We start from the raw sequence: 26,804 nt of genomic DNA on the forward strand, positions 1-26,804 counted from the left end.
CAATTACGCAGTTTGACTTTCGTTTATTTCATGATATTCTACCTTTGAATATCACATTGAATACTAAGTAGACGTTGGTTTAGAACGCCACTTCAACATATTTGACTCTCACGTTTTAGGCTCTCAAATTGAACAAGCAAAAAGACAAGCTTTTGTGGACCGCATTGTGTTCTTTATAGCAAAGTTCTACTGTACGTTTGATGTCGAGTTTGTTGTCGGTCTTTCGTCTCACGATTGCGCGTCCCCCGTCGTTGCCTCTCCGCACTCGAACCGCGCAAAGTCAATAATTTCCAGGCTCTCTTGGCGGACCAGATCGCCGACGGTGATGGTCGGGTCTAGTAGGTACTCCTGTTTTAGCATCTCTGTCTCTGATTGGACGGCCTCGTCGCTCTCGGCTGGGCTGTCCGGCTTTGGTTCTTGGTTCTCGGTGAGTTCGGTTTCTGATGAAGTAATAATTTTTGTAACTTGTCTCCGAGAACTGTAATTTCATTGGTCTAAAACAGCCACATTTCAAGCCTATAAATATATATGCCTTGTATATAAATTACCTCTGTGTTGCGCACTTGCGTAAGGCTGCCCCCCCCCCCCCACCCTCCCCACCCCCCTTTTTTAACCCCCTTGGGACGCATAGTAAATGACTGGTGATTTATTTGTCATTTCTTTTTGTAGACTGGTTTATTATTCATCTATGGTTGACAAAAAAATCTTGGCTTATACATGTCTGGTATCCCATCTCACCTTCAGTCACTTCAGCATGCTCTCCCACACACAGCGGACTCATCCCCACGATATGCTGGCACAGGCGCCGTCCTACGTCATCTGGGCGGAAGTCGGTCGACGCGTCCCCTGTCCTCCTGAAGGCAACGAGGGCGCCATATTTACCCACCATGCACTTGGACTTCTGCTGCCGTTGCTGAACTGAGTGCACATATGATCCTACAACAAAAAATGGCATTGATGATAAAGATCATGTTCTCAAACAAACAGAATTACATGGACATGAATTTTTCTTCAGACCTACACATTTGGGGTTGGTTTTTTTTTTTGGGGGGGGTGTTGAGGGATTGGGGGGAGGGGGGGAATGTCATGGGGTTTGACGGCCCACCTCTCACTACACTTTTGGTAACAGCTCACCTATGAAATGGTCCGAGGCAGCCACCATACACAGAGCCCTGTTGAGTGACATATTCTCCCCTACTTTGCCGATGGTCAGCGCGGCTTGGTCCTGCAGACTCTTCTGATCGTCAATGATAAACTCCTTCATCTCATCGCCGGTATAACAAACCTGGAAATTAACACATAAAGCTCAGATGTTACAGCAAAGGTCAGTGTGTATGGGTATTTCATGTGGTTCTTTCCACAAAATGTGACGAATTCAAACAGTCGTGGATTGTGTGGTGGCACAGCTTTGAAGACAGTTTAAATAGTTAGCAGAAACTTGTGGGTTCGAGTCCCAAATGAGCAAGCTTGTGAGTTTGCAGTAGTGAGCATACAATGCCTACTTGTCCTGTCATGTGGCCAGGGTAGTCAAGTTTGCGCTGTGGTTCTTTCCTCGCTTTCCACCTCTATGGCCCAGGTTCGATTCCTGCCCTGGCCACATGTGGATTGGGTTTTCAGTCCCTGCCTGATTCCGTGGGTCTTCCCCAGAAAATTCTTCTGGGGTTTTCCTCCCACCTCTAAAACTGTAGTTTTTCTCATTGTCTTCTCTCTACAGGTTTCTTCAGGCTTGCTAGCTACAGTGCCTAAGGCGCTTTTGAGGAATCCTTGGTTTCACTACCAGAAATAAACAGATAGTTCCACTTGGTTTGGAAAATTACAGTCGGTACTTACTTTGGCAACACCAGTCAAGGTCTTCAACTCTTCTTGCCTGTTGCCCAGCTGCCGCAGTGCCGCGGCAGCCGCCTGACCCACGAATCCCTGAAACTCGCTGTTCTTGGCCACAAAGTCCGTCTCGCAGTTGACCTCGACCATAGTGGCCTGGTTGCCCTCCTGCATGACCCCTATCAATCCCTGTGCCGTGGTGCGTCCCTTCAGCTTGGTGGCTTTACTCCAACCTTCCTTCTGGGCCTGTTCTTGAAGCCAGGCCTCTGCCTAAAGACATAAAAATCAAAATTAAATATGATTTTTTTTTTACAAAAATGCCTTTTCAATTTTTTTTTAGCCAACGTAACTTAGGAATATTCCATTACACACTTAGTTCTGTTAAAATGGAACAGTCTATCTGTATTTTAGTTTCTAGATTATTTTTTGGGCCAGTGTTTTGTTTTGCCAGCCATATAAAACCTTTTGTGGGCTGAAGTTTGTTGAGGCACCTTTGACTGGGGGGGGGGGGGGGGGGGGGGGGGGGGAGGGTTCGTTACAGTACTGTCTGAGATCTTGCAAGAAAAATGAAAAAGTCAACTCGGATGGGACTCAATCCCACAACCGCCTGCTTACTAGTGCAGACGTCTGTCTGTTCCTGCCGAACCTGATACTTTACCTGGTTCAGATCATTGCCAAATTTGTCCAGCGCCTTGCGGCAGTTTGCAAAGCTGAAGCCTGTCTTTTTCCTGAGCTGTTGTAGGTTTTTCTTGGAGCTTGACAGAACTGCCTCCGTGCTGGACAAGTATCGTCGGAGAAGTGGTAACGCAAAACCTGTAAATTTGGTTGTGAAACATAAATACGCAAACAATTAGTTTTGCTGCCACAACAATGGTTTGATTATTTCTGGATGGAGAGCCATGATTTTTAATGACCATGGCAACCTTATACTGGACTGGGAATAAACAGCATGATCAGCCATGTTTTGTTGAACGTAGTGGCCATCGTTACGGCAGCCGTAATGCGATTTTCATCTGCTATTGCAGAAAAACCATCGCGAATCCAGATAATATTTATAACTGCCCTACTAACCAGAGTGCAATTTGGTAGCTTGATTGGTGAAATGCTTGCCTACCAAGCCGAAGGTCCCAGGATCAAAATTAAATCAATTCATGCTGTACAAAAATTGCTAATCCTTTAATTTTCTTTCTTTCTTTTCTTTTAAAAGTTTCATTTACTTTTAGTTTTATATTTTAAATCAAATCCTTTTAGTTTTTAGTGAAGTAGATTTCGTTTTCTTCTTTGTAATCCGTGGCGTTGGAGGAAAAAAGGAACATGCACATGACATAGTCTAAGAACCATTCAGTTTAATAGTCTGGTTCCAAGAGGCAATGATCCCGACATTGAATACTATTATTAAGTATCAAGTCAGGGAACCAGATGACCGCACTGCGTTTGTTGAAACGTGATGGGATTTGGTTTTATTTTAATTTGCATAAAAAGTGAGCCCACCCCCGGGCACGTCACCCTTCTCACTGTAATAACTGATAACCCATTTCACTCCACCACCTAATGTTACCTACCAATCTAATTCCTCTCTACCCCCCCCCCCCCCCGTCCCTCCCCCCAATATCCGATCGGCCCATTTTTTTCATTTGTGACTGTACTCAACATTAATAAGATTCTCATATTATGCTTACCTTGTCGTAACATTGTGACTATCACAAGAATTTTGGTCTAAATATTGAGCTAATCAGTAATCTAAAGGCTGAAATTTATGTGAAATAAAAAGACCAAAATTTGCCGGGCGATCAGCGATCCACGCGATTGAAAGGGCGCCCCCATGTGGTCGTTAGCTGTGCGCTCGAAAAAGTAGTCACAAGAGGTCGCCCTACTGTTGCTCAAAGTGTGAAGGCGGGGCTAGTGAAACAAAGAGGGGGTCAACTTGAGGTCCATTAAAGTCGAACATCTGACGCACAAATTATCTCCCCCCTCCCCCCTTCCGACCTACATAGAGTTTTCTTCTTCTGAAACATTGCAGTAAAAAAAATAGGAGTACATTGTTTATAGAAATGATTTGATCTTTGTCCATGTTTTGTCAAATTGATTATTCTTTCAATGTGAAGCAGTTGGTTGGACATTCTTTTGTGTATTTATTTTATCAATTAGCATAATATGGTTCTACTTCCTAGTTTGGCATATCTAAATTGGGTAAAATTATAGGACATCTAGGACTTTCGCAAACCTTACTTTGTTAAAGTTGGGGCTCTTGGGGAGGATAGTAAATTCAACCGTCTACAAACAAGTGGAACAAAATATAATGTTTAATTTCTTGTTTAATCATTCCAATTTTTCCCTGGAAAAAATGTATGATGAATAATTGAACATGAAAAAAACACTAATTAATTTCTATTGCACTTTCTTATTTAACAGTTCTGATATGATAAAAAAAATAACAACATAAAATTTAGGAGTTCGAAAATATCTTCAAATTCAATACATTTTTTTTTAATAGGAAATATTACTAAAAAAATAGACTGCACAGACCATTATTTGTACTGCAGAACTAACAATCTAAAATAACATTACAAAAATACTTCAAGTTTTGGGAGGCTCTTTAGCCCTTTAAATCACTGCCCCAAAAACGCCCTGCCTTTCACTCCCTGTAGCCCCAGAAACTGCCCAAGTGCTCTGTGGTCTTATAGAGTCATCTGTGAACAAACGCAATGTATTACTTAAAGTTGCTAAATGGGTTACACTAAACCCTCTGTTGCGGATACAATTTCTTTCATAAGCTGTTGTGGATCTTTACACAAAGTCGCAAATTCTATGTGGCAAAAATCTTCATCTTCCAACAGTAACGCCAATATATCTCTGATGCGACACATGTCAAATATCGAGTGCCAAACGTTGAACTTTCCCAAAAAGTGGATCCGACTTGCTGAATTTTGGACCACACAGACCACGCTTGAGGGTTTTCCGTTATCCTCTTTTGAACAAAGTGATAAATGCTGAATTTGATTCACGCTATCTGTGCACGCAACAGGATCTAAGTCAGTCAAAGTTGGTGCAGCCGGTTCAGCGATTGATTGAACAGTTCTTACATCAGGTGCATTGTGGGAAGAATTGAGTTCCTTTGCCATAGTGTCTATTGTTCTTGTGGAATTCTCAAGTTCAGATGGTTTCAAGATTTCCCCACTGATTGTAGTTCCGATAGTTCCGTCAAAAATTTCTGGTTCGACAGTTGTACTATGACCGCAAAGTTTCTCGGAACTTTCTGTACAATCCTGAGGTTCTTCAGGCTCATTGGTATGGCTGTTGGAGGATTTTCCTCGGGTGTCGTTGTAAGTCCGCACTTGGGCGAGACGGGGCTCAGCCACTGTCCATAGCAACTGAAGGAATTCTGGATAATCGATACCCGTGTTAGCTTTCATTATCATCTGCAATCAAACGAAAGAAATTTGTAAGTCTACGTTTAATGCCGAAAGTTTAGTCAAGTCCTCACAAGTCCACAAAAGTCAATCACAACTCTATTGTTCTCAAACCAAGTCACAAGCTATTCCTTGTCATTGACAAGACCATCGACCCATCTTGAGGCCTAATTAGGAATGTTCCATTACCTGGCATTGCTCGTCCCATCCCTCCATGTCTCTGCAGTCGCTGATAGATTTCTTGACCAATGCCAGTTCCTGTTGCAGGAATGCCCAGGTGATGTCCACATTGCATCCATTCAGCCAATTGTGGTTGATGGAAATAGTGTCCTCCTGCCAAAAGAACAAACCAAATCAATACCGAAAAGTCAGGTGTGATCTTGGGAAATGAATTTGTTTTTGGAAATTTTGTTGCGTGAAATTTTGGTAACTTGTTATTTGATGTCATTTGTGTTTGACAGTGATAGTGTCCGTCTGTTGCATAACAAATCATTATGGAATCTCAAAACAGCTTTTATATAACTAAAGTTGTGTGGAATTTTTGTCAAATTCTTTTTATTGGTTCATTTGACACATGAAAAAAATTGCTCCTAAGGCCAAAAAAAAAAGTCTCCAGTTTCTGGTATGTGCGCGCGTCGCCGTAGCCATGCGCGTCGGCAAAATGAAAAAAAATTTTTTTCAATGAAAGATGATGTCTCAAAACCGCCAAACTCACTGGTTTGACTGGAATCCTGCTGCTGCACAATTTTAACGTGTTTTTAGATTGGGTTATGGTCGAGAATAAGCTTTATGTGGCCTCTCTGGACTCCCATATATTTGCACTAAGTTTAGTCGGGCACCATTTGCAGTCATCAGCCGACATTTGAAGCAAAAAAATCGGGAATAAAAAAAAAAAAAAAACGCGTCGCCGCACCACTTTTTGGGCAAGCTCCATACCAGAAACCGGAGACTTTTTTTTTGGCCTAACATAAACTTTAATAGGAATGCGAAAGTGCTCAGGATTGTTTTACTTCTGTCATGGCATTCATACGAGTACTTTGGCTGATGACCAGCTTGGCAAGAGCAGGAATGAATTTGAAGAAATGTTCTTGAAATGTAGAGTGAAAATGGCAAAGTTGTAATCAAGGCATCATAACTCAGTCACTAGACAATCACAAGTCATTCAGTCACAAGTAAAGTAACAGGCTCTTCAAATTCACTGTGACAAAGGCGTTCCATTGTCGTGGTTCACACCCCGTTACTTGAGACCAGACTTGTGATCGACTTGCCACTGGCTGAATTACCACTCTGAAAAGTTATCTCCACTTACAATGTTAAAAACTTGGTGGTGCCACCCACTGGGTACAAAGATGACTTGCCCAGGCCCTTGAATGACCTCAAAGGGTTTACAAGCTTTATGGTAATTAGGATATTTTTTGGATCACGTAGCTCGGGTGATGTGATGTCGTATGCAAGGTTTCCCAAGGTATCGCGGAGGTGGTTTTCTTGGCCTGGGGGGAAGAGGAGCCAACTTTTGCGGCCACAGACGTTAGCTGACCATGAGTACGAGCGGAAAACATCAGCGTGGAAAGGTGTCCTGTGTCAAAATGTGAAAACGAGAAATCATAAAATTATACTGCATCGGGTATGATTTTTTCCTGTGGATGATTTAACTGTATAATTTTAATGATTCATCATCGGATGGCTTACTTTATGATTTACTTTTAATAAATAAGCTCAAACTTAAAATGAGAGGAGTATAGGAGAAATATACCTCATTCAGGGAAACAATTTACAAAATTTATATATAAGTTTGATCTGTGAAAACTGTGTCAATAGTGCTGCTTATTGAGATTTCAATTTTTATTATAATATTTAAGAAAACTTTAATTGAATAAACCACACAAAAAAGCAGGCTGATCATGACCATTATTGTCTACTTGTCTACATCGGTACCACTCACCATGAACCCTTTGGGCCCATGTACACAAAGCGGTAGTCGTCTGACGTTTGGTCTGACTTTTTGTCCCAATACTCATTCATCCAGTCGGAGGTGAAAAAGACGGGCGTCTCGTACGCCTTGTAATCTGGAAAAAGTCTGTGAGATTAACAAAAAAGTGATAATTTAATTGATTAGACACTTAGAAAGAGAATATTCAGGGGAGAAAAACAACTTTCGAGTGATGCTTGCTATTTCCCAAGTTTGCAGCATGTTGCTAGCATCGTGACTTTGGGCATGATCCCTGGCTATGTGGCGCATATACAGGTTTATGGCTTATGACTAGCCCCCCTTGAACAAAGACATCGACAAAATCAGGAACTGCCAACAGAGCGCACGATGGCTCAGTTGGTAGAACACCAGAACGACAAACCAGCGGTCGCAGGTTCAAGCCCAGCTCCAGTCAATTTCCTTGTTCAACTTTAAAACTGCTATTATTTTTTGCATATTTTTCTTTAATTGGATCCCAGTTAACGCTCACTTGTTAAAGTGCCAGTCCTTCAAATAAAGACAACTTTGATCTTTCTCATCGACATCTTTGCTCAATTGCTCCCAGTATCGGAGGTACCGAGCAAAGAGCATGTCTGTCTTCGGCTGCGCTGAGTACTCCACCCTCTTACAGTCAGCGACTGGCACAACTGCATGCCCTGAAGAAAAAAAGGAAACAAAAAATGATATCAGTAACAAGTTTTTTAGAGACAAAAACTGCACAGTAGTAGCAAGAAAGGTGTATCTAAAGACAACGCTAACATAGAGAAGTTAAAATCAATCAATGTTAAGAAGGAAAACTTGTAGCAAATATTGGTTACTCAACAAAATTGCAGAATTTTTAAGCTTGAGGTTTGCATAGTTGATAGCATTTCTTCACTTAGTCAGACTGCTACAGTAGAATAGTACTTAGGAAATCATATTAAACAAAGTTCAACCTATATCTTACTTTGTACACTTATTAAAAATATTATTTTATGTGAAATCATTTATTTCAATTACAAATTATACGGCCTTATCATCTGCATGTATTTTGTATCTATCAGATTAACTTGACAACTTTTAGTTTAGTATTTCTAGATAAAAGTAAAGCTACACATGTTGCAACTTTGTGAGCAATTCTGCCCAAGGGCAAAACTGACTGCTAAATCTTACCAAATTTACTCGCGAGGGAGTCAAAATTTGGCCTCCCGTTTTCCGTCACCCACTCATTAACTGCTCTCCATTCTCTTGTGACGTGAGGACCAAACACGCAAGGCCTGTTTGGGATTAGGAACCTTGCGAAGAACTCTTCATAGTCAATGGCACTGCTGATGTACTCTACTTCGGTGACGTTGGCATCGCTCCGAAGTTGCTCAGTATTTTGTGACAAGACCATTTTCACTGCATCGCGACTTGGTGTTGCCATGGCAACAGAATATCAGAAATTCATCTCCCTGATGGTAAAACAATTAAGGTAAGATTTAAAATAAGGAATCAAATGGAATCAAGTCGATAGACTTGACCGTTCAAGCGATGTCTTGCATAAACAGCAGCCATAAAATTTGGAAGCAGGGCTGTAATGGCGAAAACTGATAATATTAATAAAAGAGAGCAATTTACAGCCCTGTTTGTATACATATACGGCTAGATCACACTGTGCTATCAGTTGATGTAAGAAATCTCAAACTTAACTTCCTTCCAGGAGCCGTGAATTGGGGGAAAAAATGTGAGATTGATGGCGGCGTGATTGCCTGATGATGGCAGGATCAACCGAAGCGATCGCACCCAACATCACCTTGACTATTTTATTACCTTTTATTTCTCTCCACTAATCACTATAAAATGATTTAAAAACATAATGTGTATAAAAATACATAATCCTGATCATCAGATCATGGCTTGAACCATGGAGAAATAAAATGCTTGAACTTGAAACTAATGATCAGGGTGATGATTGAAAGTTGAACTTTAGTTGACTTGAAGTTGAACTTGAAGTTGAACTTGATTATTTTAACTTGAATTTTAACTTGAAGCTCGTACTGATCGAAATTAAAACTGGAGACTTTTTTTATTCAGTGTAATGTTAGTCACAACATGTAATCAAAAATAAACCAACCAAAAACGGTTAACAAGCATAATTTCCACGAATCCCCATTTCCACCACACCCCCTGTATGCTAAGCCATGTAATCTGGCGCCAGTGCCATGGGCAGCGCCATGTTAGGCTCTATCTCAAATCCATTTTACACTCTGTATTTCTAGAACAATTTTCTTCATTTGTGTTCTATAAAAATAAAAACAAAAATATGAAATGGAACCAATTTTTTTTTTAATTATTTTTTATTTTCATAATGTTGAAAACTAGCTTAATATTTGCTACCAAAACTGTTTAATGATTGATGTGACCTTTACTTGACCCCACGCAGGCCAAAATCAGACCTCGTGGTGCTGCGTGAGAGAGGAGATGGCAACTTCGATGAACTTAAAGTTACAATAAAGTTCTTTGAAACTGGCTTTAATAACTTTAAAGACAGTATGTTGGTATTGTTCGAATCCCCAGCAGGTTTTGCTGTATTCAAGGTTTGTCATTTTCAGGAACTGTATCATTAATTTGATGTGTTAAAGTTCACTCTTTCAATGGGTGGTTCGACGACTCAAGCCAGCGCGGCCCCGGCCACGCGGCCGGCCGGCTGTGAACAGCTGCATTGGGCGGGAACCAATGACGCCATAGATGTTATTGCAATGGAGTAGATGCGAGCGGGACCAGTTAAAATTTGAGATTGAGTGGTTCGCCTTGCTTGCTGGGATTTGTTGAAATCTAATTTATTAAAACAATGTGTGCTGTGCTTTTTTGCAACAGAAAAAGAAATTATGTAGCTTCACCTCTGTTGACTGTTCCTAATTGAATCATATAAAATGGAGAGTGTTTAACTTAAACTGACATGACAAACTATTTTTTTTTTTTTTTTGAAAATTGAATAGGCCTAGGCTTACATATTTTTTTTTTTGCCTTAGTTTAAACATAGCTCCATGGTTTAAAGTTACGTATACGTATGCAGTATTTCTTTTTTTGGAGTTGGGCATCATCAAGAATATTAATGATTGATTCCAAAACTTGATTCCACAAACTGAAGTCCTTGTGAGATTGAAAGTAACTTTTTTTTAAATCTATATTTCTTCCTTATTTTCTTTCTTGCAGCTTCTTGATGAGAAGAAGCTCCTAGCCGTAGATAATCTCTACAAGGATTTTGCAAGTCCTGAAGGAGCCAGCAGAATGTGAGTTCCAGTCAAAGAAGAGTCGTCAAGTTGCTGTGCCGAAGAAACAAAACTTTGTTATGCCAATTTCTTCCTAGTCCTTTGCTTTTTCTAGAATTCAGACATTGATTACATTGAGGTTTCTTTGCTAGCTGGCAGATTAACCTTTCATGTTGTCTCAGCTTAAAGTCCTGCTAAGTGCAACAATATGGAACAGTTGTCAAAGAACTAACCCTAAACCTGTGGTATTTTGGCTAGAAACCCCACTGTTTGCAACAACATGCAACACTTGTCAACTTGACAAGCCTGCTCAGTGTAGCAAGATCCATCCAGTCCAAATATCAAGGCCAAACTGCCTAAGAGTCTGTGGTCACCAACTGCAGCAGGATACAACAGTGGCATTGTTTCGTGGGACTAGCCTTCAGAATATTAAAGCCATTTGCGAGTTAAATTTGAATAAAATCTGAAACACTGACTTAATCCAGTGCTTTGCACGTTTGAAGTTTGCATTCTCCCGACCAACGAGACTGTTACTATATCACGTGATTCGGGGCAAGCCTTATGCTAGCAACCCCCAGCTCCGGCATGGTCTGGTGTCTTTGCGCCATTCTCACCCATTGTGAACAATGTATTGGTGCTGAGCATCTCTTATGTAACTATGCAAGAGCTTGCCCCGAATCATGTGATTAGCAACAGTGTCTTTGGTCAGGAGAATTCAAAGTTAAAATGTGCAAAGCATTTTGAACAAGTCAGTGTACCAGATGTTTTTCAAATGTAAATCCCAAAGGGTATAGGTTACTCGCAAATGGCTTATTGGCAGTTCGTGCACTGGTGGTGTTGGCCCGATGAAACTGTTGCACCTTGAATCTGGCAGGGTTAGGGTTAGGGTTAATTGGTATGTATAGCCTACAATATGTGGGAGGTTACTTAAACTTCCTCAGTCTGACACAAATCTTCAAAACCTACTAATTGACTTTGGAGGATTCGATAGAAATAAGATGAGTAAATTCATGTACGAAAATGTTGACCTTTCTTTGATGCAATCCGTGTATTTGTTTTTACCTTCAGAGTGAAACTGAAACAGTTTGAGAAGTTCCAAGACACAACAGAAGCCCTTGCAGGTATATTATCATCAAACTCCTTTTGTAGAATGCGAAGAATGCGAAATGAATGAATGTACGTACAGTTGTCTGTGATGATGCTTTGTAGTCTGACTCCATGATGTCACACATTGTCACTACCTCATCTGAGACAACATGAATGTACATAAGCATTTCATTGCGCGCATGTCCTACGATGTTTCAATTGTTGGTTTTGTAGTCGGTTGAGCATATTTTGTTTCAAACTTTGTGTGTAATCTTCATGTTGACAACACAAAGTTGTGACTTTGAAACAGAAATCTATCTGCACTGTAAGGTTTAACTGTTAAACTCCAAAAGTTGTTGTCTGTCAAATATTTCAATGATTGCCAAAGCAAATGAACTAAAATTCTGTATTCTAGAGAATTTTAGCCTGTCGGAAATGTGGTTTGACAAATTCAGTATGTTATAACTTTATATTTCAGGCAAAGATAAAGAGCTCTGCGAATCCCTTTGTTATGTTTATTTGAATGTTCACAATATGCTTTTAATAAAAGAATTCTGGTTGATTCTCTTTGCAGCTGCAACAGCTACAGTCGAGGGCAAACTCGGCAAGGGTCTGAAGAAAATCCTCAAGAAGATCGTCGCCAAAGACGCCCACTCAGAGCTGGCCGTGGCGGATGCCAAACTCGGCGGAATCATCAAGGTATTAACCATTACAATCAGGTTGAATCTTGCTAAACTCTCCTATCGACACCACAGTACGTCGCAGTTGTGGTAAAATGTGATGTTGGAGTGTTTTGCAGGTCTGGCGCAGTGACAGTGCAGTCACACATCACAGTATACCACATGGCTGATTAGGTTGTTTGTGTCCTTGGGAAAGACACTTTACTACAATTGCATTTCTACACCCACGAGGAAAAGTCCAGTTTTGAGCCGCACTGTGCTGTGATGAGTTAATTTGCGCCTGATAGCGAGGTTGGTGACAAATGCCTATTGTCAAACAACCACCTTGCCTATGTGACGACAACATCTCTGAGCACAACTGATCACAATTTTATTTCAAAATGTCACAGAGATTCCAGATCCTGATGGTTATTGAACAATTTTAATCCAAAGTCATCACCGTGGTTATCACCCATTGACTAAATTTTATTTCTCTTCTCGTTCTGTCTTGATGCTACCAGGAGAAAGTCAGTCTAACATGTGTTCACAACTCGGCTATTGCTGAACTGATGCGCGGCATTCGCTCGCAGTTCAGCAGTCTGGTGCCCGGTCTTCCCGAGAGGGAACTGACGGCCATGACGCTTGGTCTGGCCCACAGGTTAGTGTTGTCTTCCTTGAAAATGCGAAATCCTAAACCCAATTAATTCTTTGTCTGTTTCTGTGTTAATGAGTCTTAATGTTTGCAAGATACAATTTGGCTGTCGATGATGCATACATATTCAATATATCGGATGAATAGTGAAGATTCATGAATATTCGTCACTACCTCTGAGACAGTCAATCAGTTGTCAAAATTGTCAATCCATCAGAAGTCGATCACAAGTCAATCATAAGAAAGGTCACAAGTAACAGAGGATGGAAAATGACAAAGGAATGCCTTTGCAACAGTTCATTTGAATAGCTTGCGACTTGAAAATGAATGACTTATGATTAACTTACAATGACTTCTGATGACTAAACCTCTGGTAGATTTTTTAACTTCATGTTCCTTTCTTTCTTGCAATGTTTGTTGCATTGTTTGCATTGCAGTCTTTCAAGATACAAGCTCAAGTTTAGTCCGGACAAAGTGGACACCATGATCGTCCAGGCAATATGTAAGTCTGAGTTTTTTCTGAAATTGTGACTGAAACTCTCAAGTAATTGGTAGCGGTAGCTAAACCGTGCTATAGAAGCTACAGTTGTACACTGAGAAACTTGGATTGAAGGGTGCTTGTACAGAGTTTTGGTTGGTAAAAAGTGTCTTTTTGTGTGAAAGTAATGCTCCTGAGCCATGATGAGTTAATTTGCGCCTGATAGCGAGGTCGGTGACAAATGCCTATTGTCAAACAAACCACCTTGCCTATGTGACGACAAAATTCTCTGAGCATAAGGCATTACAGAAGAACGCTGCGATTTGTGTGTACAAAATGTACCGAGCATTGTTGTAAAATTTCAACAGAAGAACAACAAGTGGCTCTTATTTCTCCAAGAAATAGAAGGGATTTTACACATTGCTGTGAATATTTACTTACCACTTGGAGGGTTAATTCTCAACGACATTCTGCGGTTTATTTTGACAGCTCTGTTAGATGACCTGGACAAGGAACTCAACAACTACATCATGAGATGTCGGGAGTGGTACGGTTGGCACTTCCCCGAGCTCGGCAAGATTGTCACCGATAACCTCGCCTTTGCCAAGGTTGTCAAATTCATGGGTATGTCTTTTCAGTCAAGTATTTTTGCAGTGACTAAATGATAAGATTTTAAGGTGTGCATGGTGAGGGTAGGAATAACATAAAGATTTATGGTAGCACCATGTGACAAATCTCTTTTGTTAGTTAAAGAGGTTTTTAAAAGAATCGGGGGAACTCAATGTTTCAGACAGTATGCTCAGGCATGCAACTTTTCCTTGGATCCGCTGATTTCTTCATTTTTTACCTTTTATGAATGCCATTACACTTTGAAAAACACTGTATAAAGTCTGGTGTCGTTTGGAATTTCCTCGTTTTTTCTAAATTCCAAGTTGCATGCCTGTATGCTGTGACTGTCGTCAGGACACTGATGATGATGGCAGAGTTTACTGTCCGAAACATTGACTTTCCCCGGTTCTTTTCTAGAGCCTCACAAACTCATCTTATTTGACTTAATAGTAGTAGAATTTTTGAGGATTTTATCACCGTCGTGAAAGCCGAAAGGAAACTGCTGAAATGATGACTAAGGAATTGCCGTCTGAAAACCTTGATGACTAATCAATCCAACCCTGATCAGCAGTTTTGCTTAACCAATTCGCGCCGGGATTATTTTGACAAGAATGGAACGAGGTGCGGGATTACTTTTCACTCGACCTCAAGCCAGGCGGGTTGAAGCCATCACCCTCGGGCAGCACACTCATATTTCCGGTCGCTGGCTGCAAGCGGGTCGCTGACAGATATTTCCGGCCTCGCTCCCTGCGTGTTTATCTGTCATCCGTTCCGAATACATTAAAACGTTTGCATGTATACCCAGCCTCCGGCGCAAACTGTTTAACAGGCTTAATCATGTTCTGTAACTTCAGTAACCACTTAAAAACAAAGGCCCCTACTATGGACTGAGTTGTATTTTTGTTATTAGAGAGGTTAAGTGAATGAGTTTCACAAGAATGTATACCCCTAGGACCTGCATTGCGTCAGGGATACACGCATGAAGACCTCAAAAGTATGCGTTGGCAACAACCAAATGAGTGATTTTGGTGTTTATGGTTTCGGTTAAGATTTGCAATCATTTGGTTCGTTCTATTCTCCATTCTGTTTCGATTTTTTTCCCTTTTTTCAGGTGACAGAACCAAGGCAGCCAGTTTAGATTTTTCCGACATTCTCCCCGAAGACCTGGAAGAGCAGGTCAAACTAGCAGCTGAGATCTCCATGGGAACAGAAATTTCTGAGGAAGACTTCATGAATATTCATTACCTCTGTGAACAGGTATTAAATCGTTCATACTATTTCAACTGTCCAATTCTTTCAACAGGTCCATTCAGGCCAAGCAAAAAAATAAACCAGTTTCTCGTGCCCCTTTTTTTGTATCACCAAATTTCACATGGCATAGATGTTTTTGCGATTTATATGTCATTTTACTTGTTTCGAGAAAAATTGTACTTATGTATGCTAATTTAAAAATTTGGTGGAAAGGGTGATGGCTCTGTTTTGAATGCTGGCTTGCCATCTTGATCGCCCATCTTGGAAAATCCACCATATGGTTGTGGGGGAGGGGGGGGGGCCTCCTTTCTTTTTTCAGAAAGCCTGGATGAAAAATTGTTTTGTTTTACTTGGCCCTACTGTGCAGGTTTAAAAGTAATTTAATACTGCTGAAATGATGACTAAGGAATTGCCGTCTGAAAATTGTGACGACTAATCAATCCAACCCTGATCAGCAGTCAAGTTTTTAATTATACCCATCCCTTCCCCCCCCCCCCCCCCAAAGGAAATTAACTTAATACAAATAGCCTAGACATCTTCACTGTGAACTTTCCTTATGCATGCAAAATCTTCCACTGTGCGAAAGTGAAGAAGGAAAATTTGGAAGGGATTTTGAAGAGAAAAACTTCTTCTGAAACCTTCTGGGACAACATGGTAGCTCCTAAGTGGTGAATTTTACTAATGGCCCTGTCTCAATTCAGATCCGGGACGAGTTCTGGAAAAGTTGCGTGTAGAAAATAATTCACTTTGTCAGGAAGAAGCTCTGCATTTGCCCTGAGATGTTCCTGAGAAATGTTCACTAGCAACTGCTTGACTCACCAATATTGATAACTTCATTGCGAGAAGATTGCAGGGAAGTTGTTCAGAATCCTGCAACTAATACCCGATACAATGTCAGCAACTTGTCCGGAACTTGTCGTGGATATAGATTGTTGTGGGCCCTTTGATGGGAAAATAGTTACTTAGTTGAAATGGGCCACTCGCCGACATTGGGTCCTGATTTTCACGTTGGGAAAAGAGCCACCTGGTCCATTGGTCCACCTGTTGTGATTTCATAATTGATTGATGAGTTTGTTTGCCCTTGGGTCTTTCCAGGTGATTGAGATAACAGAGTACAGAGCCCAGCTGTACGATTACCTGAAGAACAGAATGCAGGCCATCGCACCCAACCTAACCACAATGGTCGGGGAACTTGTCGGAGCCAGACTAATATCACATGCAGGTAAACAAACAAAATAATCAACCATTGAAAGATTGTATTTTATTAGTGTCCACAGTTTCTGTTCAGAGATGGAATCAGAGCCGATCAGAAGTCCCTGCAAGTCCATCACAAGTCCTCCAGTCCCAATTCGACTCACAAGCTATTCCAATGAGCTTTGACAAAGGCATTCCTTTGTTATTGTTCATCCACTATTGCTTGTGACTGGACTTGTGACTGGACTTGTGATCGCTGTTTCCATTTATGCACGCACTCTTTGTTTAAAGGTGGCTGTAGGAGATCAGTTGGGGGCCATGGTAACTTCCATAAGTTTGCTCATTTTGTGTGAACTGTACATTTCTGAGAATTTGTTTTGTTTCCCTGCAACACTGCTGAGATGATGACTAAGGAATTGCCGTCTGACAACTCTGAAGACCGAATCAATCCAACCCTGATCAGCAGCATTGCACAAAATTCTCAAAATCTCTCTCTGTTCCGATTTTACTGTGTACGCAGTGGCTTTGACAAGGATAGTGTAATCTTGGTTCTAGACAGGATGGATATAAGCACGGAAAAGCTACTCAGGTGATAGAGGTTGCCGTCCACAAGACGAATCAAATCCAGTCAACAAAATGAATCAAATTCATCTTGGAACTTCGGCAGTGCTACCCAGGAAAATCCGTGTATACCTCTGGCATGCTGCATGTAAGCTATTGCACCTGTGTGCAGTATGCTCGGAATTTTCTGGGTAGCGCTGCCGAAGTTGCCAAGACTGGGTTTGATTTTTCTTGTTGGTAGTGAACTCTACCGCCCGGCATCTTTACTGCACTTGGCAAGGACCAAGCTGTATTAGGGATATAAAAACAAAACTAAGGCTAAGTGTAGTGGAGAATATTGTACTATCAGACAGATTTCGTTTTCCGTTCCCATGCAGGGTCATTGATGAACCTGGCCAAGCATCCGTCTTCAACCGTGCAGATCCTCGGAGCAGAGAAAGCCTTATTCAGAGCCCTCAAGACAAAGAAGGACACGCCCAAATATGGACTGATCTACCACGCATCGTTAGTCGGGCAGACGAACCCAAAGAACAAAGGAAAGGTAGGCCAAATGTGGAAAAGCGGGAAACTTGATAAACAGGAACCATTTGTCATACCAAACATGTATTGAATTTGTTCATGATAATTTCCTTATTCCTGTAACCAACACTAACTTTTTAAAGTTTGTGTAACCAGTAAAGACACAGTTTGTCATTGATGTTCTTGCCCATCTTTCAGGTGTCGCGAATGCTGGCCGCCAAGACTTCACTGGCGATACGTGTGGATGCCTTGGGCGAAGACAATGACATGGAAATCGGTATCCAAAGCCGAGCCAAGGTAGAGGCCAGACTGAGACAACTAGAAGAAGGAACGGTAAGTTACGACAATAATTCAGTAGCGCTGTCTATTTCCAAAAAAATTGTATTTGATTATTCGAAACTACATTTGACCGGATATTCTTAACTCGCTGATCAAGTTTTACATTTGCCAGTTGCAAAACTGTCACGCCGGTCAAAAGATGTAGGCAAAGCGCACCAGTTTTTCATTTTCTCCCAATCTCGCGGCTGATAATTTGGTCCACACGCACTCCGTCAATATTTACAAAGAGAAAATTCGGAGGGAATCTATGCATTGCTGCTGTAAGCGCGATACAAAACAAAAGTGAATGGGAATTTGTAACATCACGGCCAGTATTTGCACCACGAATATGCCGAAGTTGAACACAATTTCAACTCCAGCAAATTTTGTGATGTCAAATTTGTATCGGATTGGCATTAACTATAAGCTAACATATAAAAAGCTGTGAAATTTAACACTGCTGAAATGATGACTAAGGAATTGCCGTCTGACAGCTCTGAGGACCCATCAATCCAACCCTGATCAGCAGTTCTGCAAAAGTCGTAAACAATCAAAACAGTTTGTTTTTTTCTGTCAACAAATCTTCTAATTTTGGCCGACAATTTTTTTTTTTTTTATTGAGACCATTTGGACCAAATTTATGGAATGACCTATACTTTAATATTTTAGTTATGCTCACTATGAAATGCTGTTTTATTTCAGATGCATCGCATCAGCGGAACGGGCAAGGCCAAGGCGCGCACCGACAAATACGAACACAAGAGCGAAATCCGCACCTACAACCAGGCGCAGGATTCCACCCTCCCCTCCGTCCCCAAGAAGAGGAAATTTGAGGACGAAGATGGCGACGACCAGTCGGAGGCGAAGCCAGATGTGAAGAGAATAAAGGCCGAGGCTCAGGAAGAAGGCGAGACGGAAACGCCGGAGAAGAAAAAGAAGAAGAAGAAAAAGAAGATGGTTGAGGAAGTCGATACCTCAACTGTCAAGGTGGAACCCGAGGAAGGTGAGTCAACTTTTTAACATAATGTAATAATAAAAAGGATTAAATCGGCGAACAAAATTAGAAACCATTTTTGAGGTTAAACCACTTCCGCACGTACGCATTCTTACAAACGAGGCACGCGCGCATTTTGTAACCCTGTTGGTCCATGGAGCCCAAAGTGCGTGCATACTACCTAAGAGCGAACATGGTTCCACCTTAGAAATGGCTTCTTCTTTTGTTTGCCAAATTACTCTGTAGAGCTTGTATATCGTTCCGGGTTCCCACATTCATGGCAACAATTCTGGAATTTAATGCTATCATGGTATATTCGTGGAAATAACGTGGAATTTTGTTATTTTTACAAGGAGTCATGAACAGTTTATGTTCCAAGGTACAGTCATGGAATCCTGCACAACCCATATATGTGACCCGCTCCGCAAAAATGAGTCTGTTGTGGCAAAACTGACATTTTGAGTTAACTACATAAATAAAATGGGAATGAAATAAGCTTTCATTTGGTATATCACGGACCTCTCTGGGACATTTGGTTGCATTGTTGTGCTTGTTTCATTCTGTAAAGTTTTTGCAAAGCTAGAAGTGTCTCAATGGAGAAAAAAAGCTTTGAAAATGACAAATACACTGTAACTAACCAAGAAAAGCACCAAAGATTCATAATTTTTTTCTTTTTCTTACAATATTTACATTTCTGTGTAAGATATTTGAACTAAAACTATCAAACAACCAAAATTAAACAGAAAATCAAAATTTTGAGCAAATTTTGAGCAAATTTTTACTGTTTCCATTTCAAAATGGCAAAAGCTTGAATTCAAATTATGCGACATCAGACTCATTTTTGCAGAGCGGGTCACATATGTGATGCAAACAAGCTAAATGAGTCGTGTGTCGGGAATTTTTATTTGGAGATACAGGCCAAAATAGGGCCACTTCATCACATCACTTCGTCACATCTCTTGGTGTTCAAACTTCCATAATTTTTGAACTAAAGATGTTATCAGCATGCGGTTTTCACAGCAGTAATGCTGAGATTGTGTTCTTTTCAGATCTGTAATATAAATTTTTTTTGACTAGGGTCGACAAACGACTCATGTAGCTTGAGCGCATCACATATGATGATGCGTAATATTTGGTCATGGCAGTCTTCCAGTTTGCATTCCAGTTTACTATACTTCCTCTTTATTCACGTGTGCTGTATACTTGTTGCACGTTCAATGCGCCATTGTGATGCCTTTGTGGGGCTCAGTAGTCTTTGGTCAAACTGGAAGGCTGAAAGGGAGTGGCGTCCTTGCCCCCAGAGCTATGGGCTCCTAAGATGGCGAAACAGATTCAGAATTTGTCATGGAAAGCACTATAATTGTCCTGGAAATGTCATGGAAAAAACATGGAATTCCTTTTAAAGATTTCGGTGGGATGATATGCTAGTCCAAACATTGCTGAGATGATGCTCTAAAGAATCGCTGTCTGAAATCTGTGTGGACAGAATATAAGACACTGATCAGCACTGTTGCCTAGCAACCTCGCATCCTAAAGTACCACCTCAATCAAGAGAAGAATAGGTCGAGAGATGCAAGTATGCATGCCGTTTCCGTAACCCTGTTCATTTGCAGGCTGAATTCGTCAATTATGCTCAAGTTTTTTTTACCTTCTCTGAATCTTTTCAGAACCAGAAGAAGCCCCCTCATCCGAGAAGAAAAAGAAGAAGAAAAGGAAGAGGAAATCTGAAGGTGAGGCCGAAGCCGACACAACACTCACAGAACCAGAAACAGTAAGTGGGACTAAGAGTTTACCATAGAGTGATGTTTAAATTTCTGCAATGCTAACTGCTAAATTCGCTTTCTTGGATTAGGGATAATGCAGGACCCCCCCCCCCCCCCCAAAAAATCAATCACAGAAGTTGAAATTGTTGTATGTAGTCTTGGTCTTGGTTGGTTCATCTCCTAAATACTCTGCGTGGGAGTTTATACAGGAGACCAGAAACACCGGGGCAAACCCCTTCTCTTTGCGATAAGTGTCACTGGGTTCTTTTACGTGCATTGGATTACACAGCACACAGACCTATGACTTTACGTCCCATCCGAAGGACGAAGCAATAATGGTTAAGTGCCTTGCTCAAGGGCACAAGTGTCCACCCGGCGGGCTCGAACCCACGTCACTGTTGCCTCTGAAACACCAGAGCATGAGTCCGGTGTTCTTAACCGCTAGGCCATGACACTCCCCATGGAGTATTTTATCACGGGTTCAAATCACGGTTCAAATCGCAAGTGAAATCTTAAGTCAAATCTCAAGTTAAAATCACAAGTCAAATCACAAGTCAAATCTCAAGCCAACTCACAAGCCAAATCATAATCCACGTCACAAGTCAAATTACAAGCCAAATCACAAGCCAAATCGCAAGCCAAGTCAAAAGCCAAATCATATAAGCTAAATGACATGTCACATGATGTAACATCTCAAGCCAAGCCACAAGACAGCTCACTAGTAATAAGGGGGTGTATGACAACAAAGGAATTCCATGTCACATGTCATTTTGAATAGCTTGTGAATTGACATGAGATTGAATAGTGTACTAATGAAGCTTTGCCTTAAACTTTGGTTTTTGCTTGGTACATGCAAGTCCATTACAAGTCCTCCACTCCAAAATCAAGTCACAAGCTATACAAAGGAGCTTTAACGAGGGCGTCCCTTCGCTATATTTCATCCACTGTTTCTTGTGACTGGACTTGACTGCATGCTTGGTACATGCATGGAAAAAGGGTTGCTCACAGGCTGAAATTGATTTGTTGACGACATGATGGGGAGAGATTTAACACTGCTGAAATGATGACTAAGGAATTGCCGTCTGACAGCTCTGAAGACTAGATCAATCCAACCCTGATCAGCAGTGTTGAATTTCCTCCTCAAGAATCTCATGCTTTGAACTTTAAAAAAAAAAATCCTACCTTTTCAATATTGAATGCTTTGGAAAACTGGAAACGTCAAATCATATATTTTTTTTTAGATCTCAGTTTAAAGCTTAGATTCTGTATTTGACTTAAGTGTGACTGTGTCTAATCGAAAATGTCTTTGCAACATTTGGTATAAATGCAACTTCCGGAGAATTTGTTGCTTCGTTTTGGAAACTGTTTTGGGGTGGTTTTTTTGGGCACAATGCATAAGTCCTCGTAGATGGGGTTTTGCCCAGTTTACTTTCATTCTCTTCAAAGTGGGTTATTTACTGGTTCAGGCTCCCAATTTTGAGGGATCATTGTGTTCACAGTGTATGACGTCATTGACCCGACTTCACCTCTACAGAGTCAAACAATGGCCCGACCTTAGTCTGCTTACAAAAAGCCTTCGTGGCTGACTAAATTGCTTTGAACATTTGTGTGGTACGAAGGTTGCTGCTGGATATATTACCACTCAGGACTGTGGCCTAGCTCAGAGCCATCTTCAGAAGAAAAGAAAAAAACGAGAGGATTTCTGACGGTGGCCTTAAATCAATCGAATTTTGGTTTTTCAATTTGTTCTCATTGCTTTTTTGTTTGTTCAGAATGCATATCAGGTTCAGTCGGTATCGATTTTCAAAGCCATTTTGGCACGCATAAATTCCCAGCATCGGCATGTCATGTAGCCTGTACTTTTTACTGTGAATAAATCCTTAGAATTACTGGCCCGAATCAATATTGCACAGTGGGAATAAAAGAGATTAGACTTTTGGGCCCCCCACCCCCTTGATAGTGGAAGATGAAAACGTTATTGATTGGAGTGACCTTTGTGAATTAGCCATGAAAGGCTTAGTCTAGAGCAAGCCAGCACAGGGCATAGAGTGATATAAGTGATATTGTCTTGCACAACACCCAACAAAAAGCTACCCCTCCAGAACGTTGAGGGGGGCCTTCCGAAACTTCACGCCTCACCAACTTTCACAAAAGCATGATAATTTGCTTTAGATCAACTCGTACTTATTTACACACACACACACAAATTCAGCCTGTTGCTTACGTGATTGGAAAAGCAAACCTAACAACTCCACCCTGCATTTTGAAACATGGGTTGGTTTAACTCCCCAGAAATTTTAGCAAGGAACATTCCTGATTCTTCAACTTGCTGTGTAGGGTTCCAATAGATTTTCTTTCAAACGACATCAAGTTTCATGTAGAGTGATACTGATTGGATTCTGTGTTCCTCAATCCTGCAGAATCCTCTAAACCTGCGTTTTGGAATTTTGACTCCCAGAAATTTTAGCAAGAAACAGTCCTGATTCTTCAACTTGCTGTGTCGGAGACCAGTAATTTTTCTTTCAAACAACATCAAGTTTCATGTAGAGTAATACTGGTTGGATTCTGTGTTCCTCAATCCTGCAAAATCCTCTAAAACTGCTTGTTGAAATTTTGAAAGAGTTTAGGGTTTCAGAAATTCATGCGTTCCCAATCTCCGTCTTTTCCTAAATCAACATGTTGTGTTTTTTATGTTTTATTTTCAGCCGAGCTCAGAGAGGAAGAAGAAAAAGAAGAAAAAGGAGTGACCCCAACCTTGTTATCACCATTTTTGTTTCTCTTTTTTTTCCTTCCTTTTTCTTTTTTTGAATACTGCCAACAAGTTATTCAGTACTCAAGTGAGAGAATTGTTAAATGTTGAAATGCAGTTTTTTCCCCCTTGGAAAAAAAATGTATCAATGAGAACGCAGGTACGTTGGGAAGATGGTATTTTTGAAAGTTGGTTACAGAAATGTTCTCAAATCCTTTCCAAAATTTTATAACCATCGTTCTTCATTTCTGAACAAAGTTGGTGCTGTTTAAAGGGCCCATGCTATGGAGTTTTGTTTAATGCAATCCTTGAAAATGCACCTTTGTGTCCCATTTAACCTGATTTTCAATTTTCGTTTTGCCATTTTCAAGGGGATTTTGGTGCTTGTTTCTTTTTATGCTAATGCAAATTTCCATATTCACGAGCAAAAGTGTGATGTCATTTCAGGCAGAAACCTCAATGTAACTTCTATTCCAGCACAAGGTGCTAGAATTTGTGATATTTTGCGGTCATAAAGTTTCTTTTCTTTGGTTTTTCGTTGTTGTGTCAGTACATGGCAGTAAGCCAATGAGCAAACCTTTCTTACAAATGTTTTCAATGAGCAAAGTTTAGGTTCACAATTTGAACAGAAAACCTCTAAACTGAACAGTGTCTTCCTGAAATGACATCACAGCAACAGCGCTCTTAATTGTCCTGAAAAGCATGGACAATTTTTAAGTGTTTAAAGAAGTGCACTTTTCAATAATATTAACCAAAAAGGGATGTCAACTAATTTTCATACATTTAAGAGGAGTAGAAAGTTGCACAAAATATGCTCCAAAGAAAAATTCATCGCATGGACCCTTTAAGGGGTTTAAGCAGCACGTCAATATTTTTCAAGACACCTTCGAAATATCAAACTTTTAGGAATATTTTCTGTTCCAAACTTCTCTTTTTCCCAAGAAATGGGAAAATTCTTGAGCTTGTAAATTTGAATGAAAGCCTTTTTTTTTTTATTTTGAGTAATCCATTACTTACATTGTGTATACATGTACTAGTTGTGTTTTACAGTTTAACAATTACAGCATGTAATTTCTTCTCAAAAAAATAAATTCTCCAAACAGTCTGTTACTATTTTCACCATGTTTTAATTTTGTATTTTAAATTGCTTTTTAATATTTCCAATTCCCAGAATTTATTTTAACTTATGTACATGAAGTTAAACCACCAAAAAAAGAGTAATCCATTTCAGTTCTTTACTGTAGTATAAAAAAAATAACTGAAGAAAATAAATACATCAAGAAGTGACATTTTGAAAGACTGTTTTGCATGTAAATATCATTCCATTTTGTGAAATGCTCTTTCTCCAATATGTTATTGTTAAATTATTTTATCAGTACATAAACTTCACATGACGCAAACCTGAACCATGAAGAAATACAATAACATGGCCTCGTGAAATGTCACTAAATAGTCAGTGAGACCCACACAATGTTTGCATTTGTATAATAATAGTATTTTCCAACTTTCTGCCTTGGATTCAAGACTGACATCATGAAATGCTGAGCACCCCTTTTTCCTTTTTATATTAAGCAAAGATTTCCCGCCCAAAGCTGTAAATTATGTATACAATTTCTAGAACATGCCCAGTAGTTACAGAAGCTGAATAAAATGGTTAAATGTTTATAAAAGAAGGGTTATGTGCATGGATACTATCTGACACCTACGATTCTATAACTCATCTTACTAACCAATAAAAAAAAAACGGGAGTCATTCTTAAATATCCTTGAATGGCAAATTACAAAGTACCAAGGTAACGGGGACAGGAAAAATGTCACACTTTGGACCCAAAATTTATTTAATAACCCATATATTTTCCAAACCCAAATTTTTATTTTTTGCAAGTGTCGTTGGAATAGGTCAAATGTATTCATCTATCTTGTACACCTAATTAAGCCAGAAACAAAGTAAAAAAAAAAAAAAAAATTGACTGAATTCAATTTGTATAAATAAACATTGTCTGATGACAAGACGTCATCGTTGGCAAGTTTTTCCGATATATTGCAGCTGGTTGAGTTGATGTAGTAATTGCTTTATGGCTGAGCTCTTGTCTCTGTAGAGAGAAGAAAATATTCTTATCAGATATAAATAATGTACCTTTATTTTGATGCTCAATCGTAAATCTGTGCACTGGTTGTTTGTAAACTGATTCGTGACACATGAATTAATGGCAAATTTAAGCATCGTATTCGTCACCCTAAAAGGCTACTTACTTAAACTTATGGCCACAACTATTGCCACGAACACCCCTATGATGACCCCGCCCACCACTAGGCCCAGAATTAGCGCGTACACTTTCCTCCTTGCGATGTTGAAGTAGATGCTCGGTTTGTAATCCTTGTGAGAAAAACGTGAAGTGAAAAAAAATATCTTTTAAAATTCATGGAGGTGGAGAAGTGGTAGTCATTGAGGGTGTTTTGTTAATACTAGGGAGGTTTCGCAAGCGAACGGATACGCTTACACTTACGTTTAGCTATCCGTATCTGTTTTTTACTTACGTGTAGCGAGCGAGATATGCGTGTCGTCTGCACGTATGACGTCATACGCCACTCACTATCCGCTAAACGTGCAGACGACACGCATATCTCGCTCGCTACACGTAAGTAAAAAACGGATACGGATAGCTAAGCGTAAGTGTAAGCGTATCCGTTCGCTTGCGAAACCTCCCTAATGTCAAGTATTTTGCTAAGCTTGTCAGTCCGTCGGTCCCTCAGCTTGTCAGTCAGTCCTTGACTTGGCCTTATGACAAAGGCTGGACCTTCGGTCCCAACAAAAAGAACAGGTCCGTCGACTGAAATTTGGCGGTCACTTGATAACTCACCGGCGGTCTGAGCTCCGGTTCCATCTCGTACCTGGAGGCACCGTGCTTGGAAGGATTGTACGGGTGAATCCTCACCGAGTCCGGGCTCTTTCCCCTCAAACTCTCCAAGTCCACCACACCCTTCGGGCTGGGTTTGGCCGCGGCCGCCGTCATGACACCGGTGACAAACCCCTTCAAATTGGGGGACGAATCAAATTAATTTGGTTCTCTCGGAAACCGACCGGAACTGAGTTTTTGCATACACTGCCTCAGGATTTCATAAGCTCCGCTGAAAAAACATTGCCACATCAGAGATGAGTTCATTATTCACCGCAGGCCGATTAGCCACACAATATTCATCGGTTGTTACAAAAGGATCACTAAAATAGTTCCCCTTGACATATGGCTTGTAGTTGTATAAGGTGAAGCATCACTTGGTATGGTAGATATTCCTCAACCATGACAAAAATTGCCTCCGGGAATGATCCGCAACAATACGGCCATCCACCCGTTTCCACCAAAATACGTCACTGGTTGTCATAGACTCATCAAAAATATGGCTAACACCACAGCAGATGCTTCGCGGGGGAAAAAATGCTATTTTTCAGTGCCGTAATTATGTCCGTTCCAGACTAGAGATATGTATATGCCTCGCCGCAGCAGGGCGCGTTTCTTTTCTTGCAACGAACAACAATTAA

The 26,804-nt window shown here is 40.5% G+C and overlaps 3 protein-coding genes and 2 non-coding genes across 5 annotated transcripts; 3 read left to right on the forward strand and 2 right to left on the reverse strand.

Annotated features, from left to right (window-relative positions):
- On the reverse strand, positions 1-3,669 carry LOC119722846 (elongation factor Ts, mitochondrial-like). Its single transcript, XM_038193210.1, has 6 exons — positions 3,501-3,669; positions 2,480-2,634; positions 1,831-2,091; positions 1,135-1,285; positions 739-936; positions 1-440 (listed from the first exon to the last, which is right to left on the reverse strand). The coding sequence occupies exons 1-6, from the start codon at positions 3,511-3,513 to the stop codon at positions 229-231; spliced, it is 990 nt and encodes a 329-aa protein (XP_038049138.1). The 5' UTR covers positions 3,514-3,669; the 3' UTR covers positions 1-228.
- Positions 3,670-4,106: 437 nt separating this feature from the next.
- LOC119722849 (2-oxoglutarate and iron-dependent oxygenase JMJD4-like) lies at positions 4,107-9,385 on the reverse strand. Its single transcript, XM_038193215.1, is given in 8 exon segments — positions 4,107-5,240; positions 5,421-5,564; positions 6,541-6,650; positions 6,653-6,807; positions 7,174-7,308; positions 7,691-7,856; positions 8,353-8,633; positions 9,296-9,385. Coding segments are annotated over 7 exon segments (1,650 nt in total). The 5' UTR covers positions 8,606-8,633; positions 9,296-9,385; the 3' UTR covers positions 4,107-4,553.
- Positions 9,386-9,591: 206 nt separating this feature from the next.
- Positions 9,592-24,939, forward strand: LOC119722848 (nucleolar protein 58-like). The gene is made up of 14 exons (XM_038193214.1): positions 9,592-9,758; positions 10,378-10,454; positions 11,502-11,554; positions 12,094-12,218; positions 12,700-12,836; positions 13,268-13,332; positions 13,798-13,932; positions 15,029-15,174; positions 16,264-16,390; positions 17,301-17,464; positions 17,641-17,775; positions 18,463-18,763; positions 20,422-20,525; positions 23,223-24,939. Exons 1-14 carry the CDS (start codon positions 9,714-9,716, stop codon positions 23,262-23,264), a joined length of 1,656 nt encoding a protein of 551 aa, XP_038049142.1. The 5' UTR covers positions 9,592-9,713; the 3' UTR covers positions 23,265-24,939.
- Positions 12,457-12,554, forward strand: LOC119723273. The gene has a single exon (XR_005270526.1). It is a non-coding gene; the product is annotated as a small nucleolar RNA SNORD16 (small nucleolar RNA).
- Positions 13,505-13,604, forward strand: LOC119723275. The gene has a single exon (XR_005270527.1). It is a non-coding gene; the product is annotated as a small nucleolar RNA SNORD16 (small nucleolar RNA).
- Positions 24,940-26,804: the final 1,865 nt, after the last annotated feature.

The sequence above is a fragment of the Patiria miniata genome, unplaced genomic scaffold (genome assembly GCF_015706575.1).
Source record: "Patiria miniata isolate m_02_andy unplaced genomic scaffold, ASM1570657v1 HiC_scaffold_16, whole genome shotgun sequence".
Taxonomy (NCBI): Eukaryota; Metazoa; Echinodermata; class Asteroidea; order Valvatida; family Asterinidae; genus Patiria; species Patiria miniata.

Bases quoted from the DNA above. Each gene is read 5' to 3' on its own strand.
- LOC119722846 (XM_038193210.1), bottom strand. The intron at 937-1,134 runs GTGAGCTGTTAC...TTTTTGTTGTAG, and splicing joins TGCCTCGGACCATTTCATAG to GATCATATGTGCACTCAGTT. The intron at 441-738 runs GTGAGATGGGAT...TTACTTCATCAG, and splicing joins GCATGCTGAAGTGACTGAAG to AAACCGAACTCACCGAGAAC.
- LOC119722848 (XM_038193214.1), top strand. From the start codon at position 9,714: ATGTTGGTATTGTTCGAATCCCCAGCAGGTTTTGCTGTATTCAAG. The intron at 11,555-12,093 runs GTATATTATCAT...TTCTCTTTGCAG, and splicing joins CACAACAGAAGCCCTTGCAG to CTGCAACAGCTACAGTCGAG. The intron at 18,764-20,421 runs GTGAGTCAACTT...GAATCTTTTCAG, and splicing joins CAAGGTGGAACCCGAGGAAG to AACCAGAAGAAGCCCCCTCA.